Source organism: Colletotrichum higginsianum, chromosome 5 (genome assembly GCF_001672515.1).
Source record: "Colletotrichum higginsianum IMI 349063 chromosome 5, whole genome shotgun sequence".
NCBI lineage: Eukaryota > Fungi > Ascomycota > Sordariomycetes > Glomerellales > Glomerellaceae > Colletotrichum > Colletotrichum higginsianum.
The window spans coordinates 469,430-486,648 of NC_030958.1; the positions used below are offsets into that span (position 1 = coordinate 469,430).

Below are 17,219 nucleotides of genomic sequence, written 5' to 3' on the forward strand. Positions count from 1 at the left end.
GTGGCAATCTGCTTTTTGATGTGATGATGTTGCCTCTCCGTTTTTTGGCCTATACGGAAGGAAACTTGCTAGAAAAGCATGACGATAATCAAGAATGTCTTTTTTGTTGTCTCTCTACAGAAAGAAAGCGATACCGAAGCACATACAGTTTCGCCAAAGACTTCGGGCAATTTCTAAACTCTACATACAATGAATTTTGATTAGTCTCGATTTTGGGTTTTACATGATGGAGACATGACACAAACTAGCAGGCGTAGCAAGGGCCCCCAGCGGGTGAGTTTCGGAAGAAAACAAAAGAGAATGAGTCGATAATCCATACAACAAAGTGTAGAGATTACTAGACAGAGATAGAGTCAGTGATTGGAGGGAATGACTTACAAGATCGAGGAAACGGAGTTCGACAGCCGGGTGCCGGCCGGGAATGCCCGGCGGGATGCCGGCGGCGCTAGTGCCGATCTGACCCGGCAGGGATCCCGGGTCATTCGACTGCTGCCGGTGCGTGCGAAAACGAATGCCGCCGATGGTACGTTTCACGCCCGTGTGTGTATGTGCGTGTTTCCAGCCATGTCGATCTGCTGGGCTGCCGGCGATCAATATTGCGCGAGTATTCAAAGTCCAAGCCTCCCCCCCCCAACGCGTGGGTTACATACAAGTCTACCTTTTCCGTCCCATTCATCTCAAGCTTTCAGACCCGGCCGCAACAATGACGCGGAGCCACTCTTCAAACAAAATACCCAATCCCCCAATCATCAGCCATGACGGGGGCGGCGGCCAACAACAAGAGGCCGCCCGTTCACCCTTGGCCATCGTCGGGTACGCCTACCGGGCTCCCGTCGTCGGACGATCCGGCCTGTGGGATCTCCTGGCCGAGGCGAGGTGCGCATCGTCTCGGGTGCCGTCCTCCCGCTTCAACCACGACGCGTACTACTGCCCGGACCACGAGAAGCCGGGCTACATCCACGCCCGGGGCGGCCACTTCATGCCGCAGGACATCCACGCGTTCGACGCCGGCTTCTTCAACGTCCGGCGGGACGAGGCCAAGGCCATGGACCCGCAGCAGCGCATCACCGCCGAGTGCGCCTTCGAGGCCCTGGAGAGCGCCGGGTGGACGCTCCGGGACGTCGCCGGGCGCAACGTGGCCGTCTTCGCGGCGCACCAGGGGTCGACGTACGCCGGCCACGCGGCCGAGGACCTCCTGACCACGAGCGCCTACAGCGCCAGCGGCACCGCCGGGTGCATGCTCGCGAACCGCATCTCGTACCTCTTCGACCTGCGCGGGCCGAGCGCCGCCGTCGACACGGCCTGCGCCAGCAGCTCGTGAGCCTTCCACCTGGCGTGCCAGAGCGTCCGGCTCGGCGAGTGCGAGGCCGCCCTGGTGTCGGCGGCGAACCTGCTGAACGGGCCCGAGCTGTGGTCGATGCTCGACACCGTCGGCGTGCTGTCGCCCGAGGGGAAGTGCTTTTCCTACGATCACCGGGCCTCCGGCTTCGGACGGGGCGAAGGCAGTGCCTGTCTTGTGGTGAAGCCTTTGGCTGCGGCGTTGGCCGATGGGGACACCGTACGAGCCGTCGTCCGCAATGTAAGTCATGCACCTTTCGTAGTCTGTTTTTGTTTCCCTTTTCGTTTTTTTTCCCTTCTTTTTCTTTCTTTCCCTCTTTCATGTTGTCTCTTAGAAAGGGTATATCAGTCTTCTTGTCGTTGCGTTGGGAAGAGCCCATGTAGATAAAAAGACACAAAGCCTCCTCTATGTCGTGTTGTTGTCATCTCATCGTGGGAGTTTTCAACTTCTTCCACAGAGCATCACTCACTTGCCGTCTCTTCTAGACCGCAGCGAGCCATTCAGGCCGGATAGCCGGTGGCATCACGATGCCATCTCAAGACGCCCAGGAGGCCTTGGCCAGGCGCGTTCACGGAGAAGTCGGGCTGGATCCCAAGGACACCGGATTCGTCGAGGGACACGGCACGGGCACCGCGGTCGGCGATCCCATTGACGCGGCCGCCATCGCTTCGGTGTACGCGAGTCCACGATCGACATCCGACCCGGTCTATCTCGGTTCCGTCAAGTCGAATATAGGGTGAGTCTGTGTCCCCCCCAAAAACGATATCAGGAAAAGAAATCATGTCATCTTCTGCGGCATCCCTCGTTTAATGCCTCCATGGTTATCGGTTGAGTGGGAGATGGGGGAATGGTGCGCTTTTGCTGACGAAGACTCCTATTTCCAACATGTCTAGACATCTCGAAGGCGCCAGCGGCCTCCTCTCACTCATCAAGGCGACGATGATGCTCGAGCGAGGTGTCATGCTCCCCAACGCCAACTTCGAAAAGCTCAACCCCGCCATCCTGGAAGCTAGTGGCGCCGACAGACTGCGGGTGCTGAAAGAGGCGATGCCGTGGCCCGAGTCGTCTCCGTCTCCCAGGCGGGTATGTGTGACCAACTACGGTAAGACAGAGACCAGGACTGGAGACTAGAAGTTGGACTCTTCGCTCTGTTCATGATGGGGGCATGAAATCAAGCATGATCCACGCAGCAGTATCAGCAGCAGCAGCACTAGCTGACGACGTGTAGGGCTCGGCGGAGCCAACTCGGCCATATTGCTGGAACAAGCCCCTGAGAGCAACAACGACCGTCCCGACAACAGCCAAGTGAACGACGGTGGCCTCGGCCAGCCGGACGAGACACCTCGAGTCTTTGCCCTCTCTGCCGGGTCGAGGTCGAGCCTGGGCGCCTACGCGGCCTCTCTCGTCCGGTACCTGGCCTCGGACGAAGCCCTAAACGTGCCGGGCTTGATGCGGGACATCAGCTTCACTCTGGCCCAGCGACGTACGCATTTCGCGCAGTCCCGGCGGGCGGTCGTGGCCCGGTCCCGAGACGAACTGCGAGAGCGGCTGCTGGAGATTGCCGCCGATGTCTCGGCGAAAAGGGGCGGACCGAGCTTGAAGGGGGATGTGCCTGTCACTGGGCTGGTATTTACGGGCCAGGGCGCTCAGTAAGTCACGTTTCTCATACACGGCGGCGACGTAACCTTGTCTGGATTAGAGAAAGAAAAAGAAAAAAGAAGACTGATTCGTGTCGAATGTATACAGACATGCAGGTATGGCCACCGGGCTCCGGCGCTTTCAACCCTTCGCCGCCTCCATGGAACAGGCGTCGCGGTGCCTCGCGAAACTCGGAGCGCCATGGTCGATCGAGGAAGAGCTGGCCCGGTCGGGGGACGACTCGCGCATCGATGACGCGGAACTCTCCCAGCCGGCGTGCACCATCGTCCAGCTCGGCCTGGTCCGGCTTCTCCGCGCATGGGGCGTGGCGCCGGCGGCCGTGGTGGGGCATTCCAGCGGCGAGATCGCGGCCGCGTTCGCCGCGGGTCTCGTCTCGTTCGATACGGCGGTTGCCCTCGCGTACTACCGTGGCCGGGTAGTGGTCGCTCTGCAGGCGGCCGCGCACGAGGAGAATGAGGCCGCGCTGCTCCGCGGAGGCATGGTCGCCATCGGCGTCGGAGAGGAGGACGCCGAGAGGCTCGTGGCCGAGACTCTGGGACCGGATGACAATCGTGGCAGGGTGACCGTCGCGGCCGTGAACAGCCCTTCGTCCGTCACCCTGTCCGGAGACCAAGAGGCCCTCCAGGCCGTCGAGGAGCGAGCCGAGAAGCAGGGGCTGAACCCCCGAAGACTCAAGGTCGACGTTGCGTATCACTCCCATCACATGCAGACGGTGGCCGAGTCGTACAGGGCTCTAATCGAGCATCACTGCCGCAGTCCGAGTCCGGGTCCGGGTCCGGGTCCGGGTCCGAATGTGGGTCCCGGGCCGGGAAAGGCTACTCGACCGGCGGCGGCGGACGCCTCCTCCCACCCTCGCGCGGTTTTTGTCTCCTCCGTTACCGGCCAAGTCGAGTCGGATCTCGACGCGTCATACTGGGTGCGCAATCTCGTCCAGCCGGTGCTGTTTTCGGACGCGCTCAAACGGCTGCTAAGTCTCCGTCACGGCGAGCAGGGCAAACATGCCAACCTCCTGGTCGAAGTCGGCCCTCATCCGGCGCTCAGGGGTCCCATCCGACAGACTATCGATGCCCTGCTGCGAAGCAACTCTCCCCAGTCGAATGATGGAGGAGGAGCACCAGCAGAAACACCAGCAGCAACAGCAACACCAGCAGCACCAGCACCAGCTCAGGTGCCGTATCTCGCCTCGTTGCAGCGAGGGACCCCCCCCGTTGCGGCCCTCTTGGACCTGGCCAGCCGCCTCTTCGAAGCGGGAGGAGTCGTCGACGATAGCATGAAGTGGGAGCACATCAACCAGACCACGCGGCACAACGCGAAGCTCGTGACGGACCTGCCCGCCTACGCCTGGAACCACGAGACGACCTACCTGCAGCAGCCGCGCATCGCGGCGCAGAAGCTGTTCGGCGGCACGCCGTACAACGCGCTCCTGGGCGGTCGGACGGCGCACTGCGAGGGGGACGAGCACTCGTTCCGCAACGTCTTCACGATGGACGACCTGCCGTGGCTGCGAGACCACGTCGTCGGTGGCGACGTCCTGTTCCCCTTCACCGGCTTCCTGGCCCTGGCCCTCGAGGCTGTGCGCACCGTCACCACCACGGCACTTGCGGCCGGCAGCGGCAGCAACATCACACCGGAGAGCATGACAGTCAGGGAGCTGACCGTGAGACGGAGTCTGAAGATGATCGAGGACCAGCGCGTCGACGTGACCACCAAGCTGAGGCCGCTCGACCCAGGGAACGACGCCGGCTCGGCGGCGAGGTCATCATCGCCGGGCTGGAGCTTCGACATCTTGTCGTGGTCGGAAGAGAACGGCTGGACCTCGCACTGCCGCGGCTGCATCGCGGTGGAACACGAGCCGCTGAGCCCGAGGAGCTTTGTCGTCTCCGAGGCCGAGGAGGCCCTCGATCGCCTGATGATGATGAAGAAGAACAGAGGCCCCGGACCGACGAGGATGGATCCGGTCAAGGAGTACCGCACGGCGGCCGGCTCCGGCACGGCGTACGGCCCCGAGTTCGCGACCATGACGGAGCTGTGGGAGGGTCCGGACCACGATGTCACAACGCACGTCACCGTCTTGCGCGCGGGTGCCCTGACGCCCCCGTCGTCTTCTCCCTCCCTCTCCCTCTCCCCCGTGACCGTCGATCCGCCCACCCTCGACTCCTTCTTCCACGGCATCCACATCCTCCACGAACGCGCCGACGGCGTGAGGGGCGTCTACGTGCCGACCAACGTCTCGCGGCTCCGCGTGTCGAACCGCATCCGGGCCGAGGCCGGCCAGACCTTCACCGTCGTCAGCCGCGTGCTCGATCACAGCCGGCAGAACGGCCGGATGGACTTTAGCATTGTCGTCTTCCAGGGGTCCCTCCTTGCCGGCGCCGGTGCCGGTGATGGTGGCGCCGGTGATCCCGGACATGACAGGATCCCCGTCTTGGAGATCGACAGGGCGACGGTCAAGCGCGTCCGGCAGCCTACGGCCGAGAGCATCGTGGCCGGCATGCCCGCCAGCTACGCCGAGCGTCTCGTGCCCCACGTCGGGCTCGTCGACGGCGGCGCCCTGGCGGCGATGCTCTCGGCCGACTTCTCCCTCGAGCACGACCAGCTCGAGAAGCGGCGGCTGGGGAACCAGGTCGCCTGCGGCTACATGGCGCTGGCGCTGCCGCAGACGGCCGACGACGACCTGACGAACCTGCCGTCGCACCTCATCAAGATGCGGTCCGCCGTGCGCAAGTTCGCGAGCACGTGGCCTGGTCTTTCTCATAGTCTCGCCCAAGGATCTACTGATACTACTAATACTGATACTACTACTACTACTGTTGCTGCTGCTGCTACTACGACTACTACTACGACTACTACTACTACTACTACTACTACTACTGACGGCGCCCCGTTGTCCCTGGCCTCCCTCCGACCCCTCGCGGACGCCATCGGCCCCGCCGGCACGCTGCTGCGCATCATCGGCGAGCAGCTGGTGCCCATCATGCGCAACGAGGTCCAGTCGCTGGAGCTGATGATGCAGGACGGCCTGCTCTGGCGGCACTACCAGGACGAGGCCGCCTTCCGGCGCGGCAACCAGGCCATGGCGAGGTTCGCGCGCGCGCTGGCGGCGACGACGCCCCGGCTGCGCATCCTCGAGGTCGGCGGCGGCACGGCCGGCACCACCGAGCCGGTCCTCGACGCGCTGTCGTCGCCCGACGTCTTCCCCTTTGCCGAGTACGTCTTCACCGACATCTCCCCCGGCTTCTTCGACAAGGCCCGGGACAAGCTGGCGCGGTGGTCCGGCCGCGTGACGTTCGACCGGCTCGACATCTCCAGGGACCCCGCCGCGCAGGGGGCCGCGTTCGCGCCGGGCTCCTTCGACCTCGTCGTCGCCTCGCTCGTCCTGCACGCCACGCCCGACATGGCCGTGAGCCTGTCGCACGTCAGGAGCCTCCTCAAGCCCGGGGGACGCCTCCTGATGCTGGAGAGCATGCACATGGCGCCCCTCGACCTCGCCTACCTCGGGCTCCCCGGCTGGTGGCTCGCCGAGGACGCGTACCGGGCGTCGGGGGAGCCTCTCGTCGGACAGGAGGTGTGGCATCGCGCCCTCCAGGACAGCGGCTTTACCGGCATCGACGGCGCTGTCGAGGACTACCCGGGCCACCCCGAGCGGAACGTCACGGCCATATGGTCCACGGCCGTAGATGATGCAGACACTGAGCCTGGGACTGAGCTTGAGCCTGAGCATAAGCCTGAACCTGAGCAGCCGACGGCCGGTGTGGACAACGAGACCGGCGGCCATCTTCAACGTCCAGCCCGAGTGGCCGTCTGTGGCTTTTGGGAAGGAGGAGACGACGACGATGGCGACCACGATACCCAGACGCGAGAGTTCGCGGAGCAAGTATCTCGTGAAGTGGGCGAGCGGTTGTCGTTGAAGTCGTTGAAGTCGTCGAAGTTGTCACCGCCGTCGTCGCCGCCAGTCCAACGACTCTCCGTGTTCCAGGCGGACGCGGAGACCTACTGCATCTTCGTCGACGGGCTCCGGCGCAGCGTGTTCGAGGACCTGACGGCGAGCCGGTTCGAGGAGCTCAAGGGCATGCTCGTCGAGAGCGCCGGCGTCCTGTGGGTTTCCTCGCACCTCGCCCCGGCCGAGGCCGGCCTGGGCAAGGGGCTGCTGCGGTCTCTCCGCCACGAGAACCCGGACAAGATGATGGTCCTGCTGGAAGGGGCCGTCTTTGACGACGACGACGACGACGACGACTTCAAAGACAGGGGCCAGTCGGTTAGGGCAGCGGCCAGGATCGCCGTCGAGCACCTGATCCCGGACGGGCCGGACCCGGCGAGAAGGCTCCTGCTCCGCCGGGACCAGGACCTCGTCCTCAAGGACGGACAGATCCACGTCGTCCGCCTCGCCGAGATGGAAGCCGCCAGGGAGGTCTTCGCGGAGGAGCTGATGGGCGCGGGCGCGGGCGCGGGCGTGGTCGTCGCCAAGGAGGAGCGGCCGCTGCCGCAGGACGAGGCGGTCGAGCTGACGGTCTCGTCGACGGGCGACCTCGACGCCGTCTACTTCCGCCGGACGCCGCTCCTCGAGACGGAGCTGGCGGACGACGACATCCTCGTCAGGGTCCAGGCGGCGTCGCTCAACTTCCGCGACGTGCTCGTCCTCCTCGGCTCGATCCCCTGGTACGCCCCCGGCCGCGAGGGCGCCGGAGAGGTGCTCCGCGTGGGACGCAACGTCCGGTCCGTCGGGGCCGGCGACCGCGTCTTCTTCTACACGACGGACGCCGAAAGCAGCTTCGCCAACTTCGTGCGCGTCCCTCACCACCACGCGACGCGCGTGCCGCCGGCCCTGACCGTCGAGGAGGCCGCGTCGCTGCCCTCGGCCTACTACACCGCCGTCGCCTGCCTCGAGACCTTGGCCGGGCTGCGGCCGGGCGAGTCGCTGCTCGTACACTCGGCGGCGGGCGCCGTCGGCCAGGTCTGCATCCAGCTCGCGCGGCACGTGGGCGCGCGCATCTTCGCCACGGCCGGCACGCCCGAGCGGCGGGAGTTCCTCCGGCAGACCTACCGCCTGACGGACGTCTTCGACAGCCGCACCGCGGACTTCCGCGACGACATCCTGCGGGCGACCAAGGGGAAAGGGGTGGACGTCGTCGTGAACTCGCTCAGCGGGCCCCTCCTCCAGGCGACGTGGGACCTCGTCGCCGACGGCGGGCGCTTCGTCGAGATCGGACGCGTCGACTTCCTCGCCAACAACCGTCTGGCCATGCGGCCCTTCGACCGGAACGCCACATTCATGGGTCTGGACATCTCCCGGCGACCCCCGGCCGAGCGGCGCAGGGCCATGGACCGCATCGTCGAGCTGCTCGAGCAGGGCGTCTTCCGGCCGCTGAGTCCGCTGACGCTGGTCCCGATTTCGGAGCTGCCCAAGGCTTTGAGGATGTTGCAGCAGGGCCGCATCATCGGCAAGGCCGTCGTCACCGTGTCGCCGTCGGACACGGTGCTGGTCGAGCGACGGAGGCGGTTGGGGACTCCGGCACGGGCTTCTTCTTCTTTTCCTCCTTCTCCTCCTTCTTCTTCCTCTTCTTCTTCTTCTCCTCCCTCTTCTTCTTCTTGGCTCTCCTCCGAGGCCACCTATCTCATCACGGGCGGGACGGGCGGCATCGGACGCTCGCTGGCGGCGTGGCTCCTCCGGAACGGCGCCGGCCACGTCCTCCTCCTCGGCCGCAGCGGCGCGACCCGTCCCCAGGTGGCCAGGCTGCTCGAGGCCTACACGGGCCGTCTGCACGCCGTGGCCTGCGATGTCGGGCAGCCGTCGGACCTCGCGCGCGCCCTAGACGGGGTCGCGAGCGCGGGTCTGCCCCCCGTGCGCGGCGTGATACACGGGGCGCTCTACCTCCGAGTAAGTGGAATGGATGGAAACCCATGATGCTGTTATGCTTGCTTGCTTGCTTGACATATGTGACATATGTGACCCCTTCCCCTTACCCCCAGAAAGAACAACTCCCGTTTCTGTCGTCTTGAGAAACGCGTGTAATAACGACTTCGTCGCAGGATGCCCTCTTCAGCAACACGACCTCTGAGGACTGGCAAAACATCACGGCACCAAAGGTCGCCGCCGCCTGGACCTTGCACAAACGCCTTCCGGACCTGGACTTCTTCGTCTCTCTGAGCTCCATGACGGGCGTCTTTGGAACCCTCGGCCAGCCAGCCTACTGCGCAGCATCGGTATGTTCAATCTCTCTCTCTCTCTCTCTCTCTCTCTCTCTCTCTCTCTCTCTATCTCCAGTTCCTCATCCTCCCTTTCCTTTCTTCCAACTTGGGATATCAGAATGTTGCTCGAAAAGAAGCAGTCTAGAGGAGAGAGTGGAAGCTAAAACCTCCTTGTCTCTCTTTTGCGAAATAGGCGTTCCTGAACTCGTTTGCGCGATACCGCCTGGCCCGCGGCCTCCCCGCCAGCTCCCTCTGCCTGCCCCTCGTCGAGGACATCGGCTACGTCGCCGAGTCGCTGGGCGACGAGGACGGCTGGCGGCGCTCGCTCGGCCTCACGCTGAGGGAGGAGCACATCCACGCCCTCGTCAAGGGCGCCATCGTCGCGCCGTCCGCCCTCTACGGCGCCGACGACGGCCTCGGCCTGTCCTTCTGCTTCGCCGCCCGCGACGGCGTCGACGGGCGCGCCGCGCGGTTCCCGTGGATGAACCAAAACTACTCCATGGCCGTGAGCAACGGCATCGCCGCCGCCACCGCCGCCGTGGCGACGGGCCGAGCCAACATGGCACGACGAGGAGCCGGCGGCAGCGGCGGCAGCAGCAGCGGCGACGGCAGGGCTCCAAGGGCCGTGGAGAACCGGGAGGTGCTCGGCATCCTTATGCAAAAGGTCGCCGACATCACCATGATCGACCACGAGGAGCTGGACCCGAGCACCAGGTTGGAGGACTTGGGGCTGGACTCGCTCGTGGCGGTCGAGCTGCGGAACTTCATCCGCCGCGAGTGGTCTGTCGACCTCGGCCTCAACCAGATTGTCGGCGGGGGCACCCTGGCGTCTTTGATGGAGACTATCCGGTCTTCCCAGGCCGAGTTTGCTGGGTGAAGACGGGCCAAGATTCCATCATGTTGAATGGGAGGGAAGCACGCAGCACGCACGCAAGGGCTACTCGAGATAGAATATATCAACCAGTCCGGCCGGCTTCGCTGGCTTCTTAACAGCTGCATAGGGACTGCTTGCTGTAGGCTTCCTCTTAAGCAGTAGCCTGTGTAGAGGTGGTCTCCGAGATGGTAAGTAGTGTGACCTTCAGCAACAAGCCCTTGATGGTTGACCTCTCGACCTGCTGTGATATGCACACTTTCAGACTCATGGATAAAAAAACAAGCATTGTGCTTTCAGGATCATCTGTTCACATCTATACTGCTTTCCAGTCCCCACACAATCAACTACACGTCCGGTTTCTCATCTCCTCATCCCCTCCCCTCGACGTGCGCGCCCGCCTCGCGCGCCGGGATATCCGGGCCCGGCCCCTGGAGATGCGTCAACGCCGCCCTCTGCACCCTTTGTCCGTCCCCGTCATCTCCGTCCGCCCCGTTACCCGAGTCCGTCTTCTGCTGCCCGCAACACGGGACAATGACGCTCGCCGTGTTCCGTGTGCTCGGCACGTCAAGTGCCGGGTTTGCTGTGAAGAAGTCGGCGGGGCGGATGTTCATGTGGTGAATCTCGACGGGCCTACGACCATCATCAGCTCGGTCCTTCGTTGGGAAGAAGACTCAACAAAGCATAGCAGAGAGATGGTCCCACATGGAAACCGAAGGGGGGGGACAAGGGGAGGAGGACTTGAGAATGGGAAACGAGTTACTCACATCACAGGCCAGTCCTCGACGCGCGGGTTGTGCGTCAACCCGAACACGCTCCAGACAACGGGACTGCTCTTTTCCCCCTCACCACCATCACCAGTCTCTCCATTCTCTCCATGACCACCATCACCGAACCAGTCCCCCCTTGCGACCATGTCCCACACCCCGCCGACCTCCTCGATGCTCTGGTTCGTAAACTCTCCCGCCGCCCAGAGCTCGTCGTCGCGGTACCCCGTGACCCAGACGTGGTGCCGCGCGAACTTGGCCCTTCGGGACACCTGGCTCCGCTCGTCCGCCAGCAGCAGCTGCGAAGCCGACGGCGTCAGCTTGAACCCGACGTTGCGTCCGGACACGGCGTTGCGCTTCGTCGTGTTCTCAAACTTGACAACCCGGTTCAGCCGCGGTTCCGCGTCGATCCAGCGCGCCCTCTCGACGACTGACTTGCGGACCTCGTAGTAGTTGCCGTGCGGGTTCGTCGCAGCGTCGAGGGGCACGGGGACGCTCTCCTCGACGACGACGCGCGTGGCCCCGGCCTCGTACGAGTCGACGGCCGGGTCGATGCGCACGGCGAAGATGTGCTGGTGGTTCTGCGCCAGCACGCCGGGCGCGACGACGGCGCCGTAGTCGGACGCCGCGGCGCCCTCGTCCACGGCCACGACGCTCATGACGCCCGTCGCGCGCGTCTCAAGCGTGATGCCGCCCGCCGTGTCGAGCTTGTAGGCGAAAACGTACTCGTAGTTGGCCAGCGTGACGACGCACTGGACAACGAACTCGCGCAGCCTCGTGACGACGGCGCGGTTCGTGCGGAAGTTGGTGTGTTTCCACCCGATGCCGTTGTCCTGCTCGTGCAGGCACGCGACGGCCTTGGCGATCGTCGGGTTGCCCTCCGTGTCGGCCAGCAGCGCGTCGAGATAGTGGATGGCGCCGAGGCAATCGCAGCCGAGCTCGAGGTTGTTGGCGACGCGGCCGAAGCCGCCGTCGCCGAGGTCGAAGGCCTGCTTGCGCTGGAACGGCGGCCGCGGGTCGCCGTACGGCACCGTCAGCTCGCTGTAGCTGAGGCGGTAGAGCACAGGGCGGCCGTCGTAGCAGAGGTCGTGCAGGACGGCGCCCTCACGCGGCGTGAAGCCGAGTCGGAACCGCCACTTCTGCCACTCGACGAGGTTGTCGGCGTGGACCCTGAAGGAGGCGCCCTCGGGCTGGGTGATGTTGATGGGCTTGAGGTCCGCGCGCTGCGGCATGTCGAGGAGCTCGGGAACGTACTCGGAGGAGGCAGAAGATCTGGCGTTGACGAATAGCGGCCTCGGTTTGGAGGACGGCGGCCGGGGGTTGAGGCCGTCGCCGGCGCCGCCCGTAGCAAGGCGGTCGATGCGGACAATCTCCTTGGTGGTGAAATCCATAACGGGGATAATCGGGATCGGGTAACCGTAGTGGTTCGAGTCGAGGTTGTCCTTGGAGGCGTCGCGCGCGAAGACGAGGCCCTGCATGTACGACGGGATGTCCTCGCCTTCGTCCGGGCCGCCGTATGGCCAAGGGTCTATGGTGACGGTGAAGCCTTCCGGGAGGGAGAAGTCGGCCATGGCGTCTTTGAAGAGCTGGGATGCCACGCAGGCGTCTTGGAATAGCGCAAATTCGTCGCTATTCGCAGTCAGTTGAACGCTCGTCGTGCCGCTCGCTGGGTGCAAGAAACTCACGGGAGATAACCGGGGTGGGAATGCGGCCCGGCGACGGTCCTATCGACTTCTTTGCCCGAACCCAAGTCCACGACGGACTGGGTGTGCTCGGGCAACTTACTGGTCCTGATGACATCGTACTGAAGCCTCGCCAGGCGTGGAGGTCGCGGCGTCTCGTCTGTGATGGTTCCTGCGTGCTCGGCTTGGAGGAACGGCACCAGCTCGGCCTTCTTGGGTTCCTGTAGGAAGATGGCCCGATAAAAGAGACTAGAATCGGAGCCGTACAGGTTCGTCACAATGTCCCGCGCCGTCTTGAACTCGTCTCGGGACAATGCTGTCAAAGGATGCGGCGCCATGTTGGGATTGTATGGAGACCGGTGCTCCGGTTCGAAGGGGTCAAGTGTAGAGGATTCAGCCGACAACACTGGCGGTCAATGTCCTTCTTATCTACCATTCGAAGCCAAGATGCCAGTTGGGCGAGTAGGGTAATCTTGCAGTAGTGCGAGGATAGGAGCCCTTTCAGCCAGTCAAACAGACAGCTAGAGAGCCAGCGGCCCGATTTACAAATGCCGTGACAGGTGATTACAGACGTGCGTGCAGCTTACTTGCACCGTTTAACGCCAGATTCGGTCATGAGTGCAGATATCCCGCTGACGAACCGCTCGACGTAGCCAGCAGCTCGTTGGCCGGAGAGAAGAACCATCTCACGACGGCGGGGTAGAGAAGCCCGTTTTGCTCGACCCGGAATGGCGGGGTTACATACAAAGCACAAAGAATGACCCGTCCATTGCCCCATCACCATCCGAACGTAGTCTTTTCTCCAAAATGGGTTGGAGATAGATCTCATCGTTTCTTCCCCAGGAAAGGAGGGGAAGAAAGCGACGATCCACTGCTGGATCCGGCAAGTCCATGCGATGCGGCGTCGTGACTGGTCACGGCCATCATCGGCGCCGTCTAAGTCTTTGCCGCCCTCCCGCAGGGCTCGTTGGGAGGACAGGCTCACCAGCTTGGAGGACGCGGACTTTTGCAAAATGCTTGATAGCCGACTCTCTCTCTCTCGATGGTTGGTGCGGTGCTCTGTTTGCCAGACGAATCGTTCCCTGCCGGTGTCATTGAGCCTGTGCGTGTGTGTGTGAGTGGCGGTGGATGTACATCGTGGATTATGAACCTGGTACTGTGACGCTCGATCGAACCGAGACGAGATTTCTCGATCACGGTTAAACCTTAGACCCGTGCGTAAGGCACCGACATGGTCGACCCGCAGAGAAAAGGCAGGAAATAGATTAAGCATGTATTCAATGCCAGCCGATTCATTTGACCTTGTGGCAATGATAGATAAAGGGGTGGTATGGCTATCTGTCCATCACCGCATGGAGTAGACCCGCTGGCATTACACACGCACGCTCAGGCTCGCAGGCAAGCTTTTGCCAGGCCCATCTCCGCTTGGAGGGCGGAACGACGCAGGACGAAAGACTGCTGCATACTTGATGCGCACTATGCATGGCCGCTCGGTCAGGCGGGGGGGCCTTCCGTGAGTGGCACGTCTCGGCACGCGAGACCAAGGGAATTTTCAGGACGAGCCAACGGGTGTTGTACCGGGTCAAAGACAGGTCCCGCAACCCTGGGACGGACGGGTATCAAACAGTCGAGTCGAGCGGGGAGCCGAGAACGAGATCCACTTGGCATGGTGAGAGACTAGAGGGGCCCCGGGTCGAAAATAATGAAAAGATCAAGGCCGGCCTTGTCTTGTAGCGAGCGAGGAACCGCTTCAGGTAGTTTTGAGGAGTTTGTCCGAGGAAAAGGGGCCTGCCATTGACCCGGACATGGCCTCGTGAGTGGCTTTGCGAGTAGACGGCAACCTGCGGGCGGCCGAGGCATTGACCGGGTTGCGGCGCTGCTGAGCGTGGACGAAAAACGAAATGACAATCGGCAGCGGAACCGTGCTTCATCGTCCGTTGTGCGACAACAAACTTCGGATCGCGGCAGGTCATCATAGGCAACCCACCCCCTGTGGTAGGCCAATGATGCTGATCGACTGTCGTTCGCCCCGGTATGACCCGGTTCGAGGGGGGTAGGGGGGCAACTTGGCCAACAAATTGACGGTGTCTCCCTCGTATCAGTTGACCAGATGTGCGGTTGGTCGACAGTCTGCTTGGATGGTGTCAAATGTCCAAGACGACGACGACGACGACGACGACAACGACGACGACAACGGAGACACGGCCGAGACCCAGCAACCTGTCCTCAAGAGACCGGGACATGGGGCATCCGCGCCGTGGGTTTGGAGACGCACCATGAGGTGGCTTGCGTGGCCAGCGACGTATGTCGACTCTTGAGGGCGGACTTGACGATTGTCTAGACTTTTGGAACATCAGACGAGTGGAGGAAAGCTCAGCCCCAAACGCGAGCAAGCAGGGCAGACGCTGCCGCCGTGTGTACGTTGTACCGTCGATGAAGGGGATTGGGGGGACGGGGGCTGGTGGGGGTGTTGCGCGTGGCGTACATGTACAGGTATGCAGTGCCGGCAGCAAAGGGAGCGTCTCATGTGTGCAAACATGGCGAAACAGAGAGGGAGGTTCGGACCAAAGTCGCCAGCACGGATGGTTGTTTCTGGGCACGTGTGTGGTACTGGTAGGTAATGCATGCAATGCGAAGAGATGGCGATAAGACTGCTGGTAGCCTGCCCGGCCATGACGGTGAATTATTCGTCATCTTGTTATCTCGCAGACAACTACACACACACGTCGGGGGACGAGAGAGAGAGAGAGAGAGAGAGAGAGAGCGGCGGCGGCTTGGTCGACAGTGACAGCGACATGGTCGGGTCGGCAGTTGGCTCGTGATCGGATCGTGTGTCTTCTGGGTTCTGCCGGCTGGTGCGCGAAAGCGGTGGCCGATGAAGACGGCGAGATCCGGGCAGCGGTGACGTTTTCCCGGGATTTCTCTCCCTTCCCTGCGGTCCGTCCTCCTCCTATCAGACATGAGAGTGACAGAGAGTGCGGCGGAGACTGACCAGACTGACCTGCAGATGAGTTCCTATTTCGGGACGAGCCCCCCATCCAGGGTGCTCCCTTCTGAAACGCACGAATTTATCTGATGTGGTGATGGCTCGGGAGGAGGCATCTCCATCATCTCCATCATCTCCATCCAGTTCGGTCTGGTACTTGTACCTGTATGGTTGGTCTGGCATCAGGTTTTTCTCGGTTCTGCCATCGTGACGGGCGGGTTTCCACAGAATAGCGTATGATTCTGGATTTTCGGTTCCAGTCGAGACTCTCGACTCTCCAGAGATGACGAGGGGGGCCCGATTGAGATGGGCAACAAAACCCCACAATGGCAATTAGCAAAAGCTTGCTGATGCCCGGCCTGGTTCGCGCCTTGAAGGAGAGTCGACCGACATTGGGGCTCCAAGGTACGTACCTGCTTAGGTGTGGGTGTGCCACTGGGTGAAAACACGTGGAGGGTACATACAATGTAGGTAGATAGGGATCTATGACAGATGGGATAGGTAAGGTCGATAGGTACCTAGGTAGGTCTTTCGGACGTGAAGAGAAAATAAAAAGGGCAGGAACGAGAGGTACCTGTATCTGTGCCTGTATCTGTACGTACCTTTGACTCTCCCATCACGCATTCCTTTCTCGCTCTCCCTCTCAGTGTCCAGTGTTCCGGGCATTGGCATTGGCATTGACTTGGGTGAGACGAACGCCGTAGAGTAGAGGCTGGCTGACAGTTGAGGAGATGGGATTCCATCTTTACTTCCTTCTTCTCCTTCTTCTTCTTCTTCCTCCGTTTGTTTGGGTTCCATCCCTGGCAAGCTGATGTCGTTTGGGTGGGAAATGTCCGATGCTCACGTCTCCGTCGGTGCATACACAACTAACACAAGGGAAGAAGAATAGCGAGATAGAGAGAGAGAGAGAGAGAGAGCTTGGCATGCTTATCCGGCCTAGTCACACATTGAACACGAGCTCGTCGTGCCAATGCAAGCCCGTCGCTGAATTCCTATCTAGTCCGATGTCGCCTTCGGCAGCACTTCCCGAGCATTGGAGCATAGGTAGACGGATGGTTGTGACATGCTCGTGTTCTGTGGATACGGGTCCTTTCAGTGACTTATCGGATTGTTTTGATTTGCGCTGCGCTGCGCTGCGCTGCGTTTTGTCATGCTCAACCGCGCGCGCACGCTGTCTCATGTGTCCAGACTGCTTGTCTTGTCTTGCCTTGACGTGTCTCTCGTCTCGACTGTCTCGCGTCAGCACGTCTCCTGCTTGATGCGAGGGCCAGCCGGTCGTGTCGTATCGTGTGTCGTCCAGTCAGCGCCAACCGCCATCGCCAGTATCAGTATCGGTGCATCGGTGACCCGTCTTCAAACGTCGCGCCGATGATCTGTAGCTCCGACGTTGGTGCGGGCCTGGTGCGGGTTTGTGATCTGGATGGGAGATGGAGATGGAGATGGAGATGGAGGCCAAGAGTCGCGAGTCGAGAGTCGAGAGAAAAGGTTAGGTACAGAGACGCTTGAATACCTACCTAGGTACTTGGGTACCTGAGTACCTAGGTACTATGCAGCGTATCCATCCGTAGGTGGCAGGGGGTGGGGGCAACTCTTGGAAGGCACGCCCGCCGCACAAGGGGGGGGAGAGACTTGGCTAGGAAGGAAGGAGGAAGAAAAAAAGGAAGGAACCCACTCGACAGCGACTTTTGGGATTGCGAATTGCCAATTGGGAATTGCTCAACTCCCTATC

General features: G+C 62.1%; 3 protein-coding genes across 3 annotated transcripts; 1 reads left to right on the plus strand and 2 right to left on the minus strand.

Moving 5' to 3' along the window:
* Nucleotides 1-369: 369 nt before the first annotated feature.
* On the plus strand, nt 370-10,061 carry CH63R_07083 (Polyketide synthase; the record flags this gene model as incomplete). The annotated part of the gene is made up of 9 exons (XM_018302058.1): nt 370-523; nt 690-1,317; nt 1,345-1,579; nt 1,825-2,075; nt 2,233-2,441; nt 2,568-2,988; nt 3,086-8,873; nt 9,026-9,199; nt 9,378-10,061. 9 exons carry the CDS (start codon nt 370-372, stop codon nt 10,059-10,061), a joined length of 8,544 nt encoding a protein of 2,847 aa, XP_018156836.1.
* Nucleotides 10,062-10,426: 365 nt separating this feature from the next.
* Nucleotides 10,427-12,842, minus strand: CH63R_07084 (Amine oxidase; the record flags this gene model as incomplete). Its single annotated transcript, XM_018302059.1, has 3 exons — nt 10,427-10,688; nt 10,823-12,451; nt 12,508-12,842. 3 exons carry the CDS (start codon nt 12,840-12,842, stop codon nt 10,427-10,429), a joined length of 2,226 nt encoding a protein of 741 aa, XP_018156837.1.
* Nucleotides 12,843-14,648: 1,806 nt separating this feature from the next.
* CH63R_07085 (uncharacterized protein) lies at nt 14,649-16,288 on the minus strand (the record flags this gene model as incomplete). The annotated part of the gene is made up of 4 exons (XM_018302060.1): nt 14,649-14,962; nt 15,226-15,454; nt 15,506-15,732; nt 16,093-16,288. The coding sequence occupies 4 exons, from the start codon at nt 16,286-16,288 to the stop codon at nt 14,649-14,651; spliced, it is 966 nt and encodes a 321-aa protein (XP_018156838.1).
* Between the last annotated feature and the right edge of the window lie 931 nt (nt 16,289-17,219).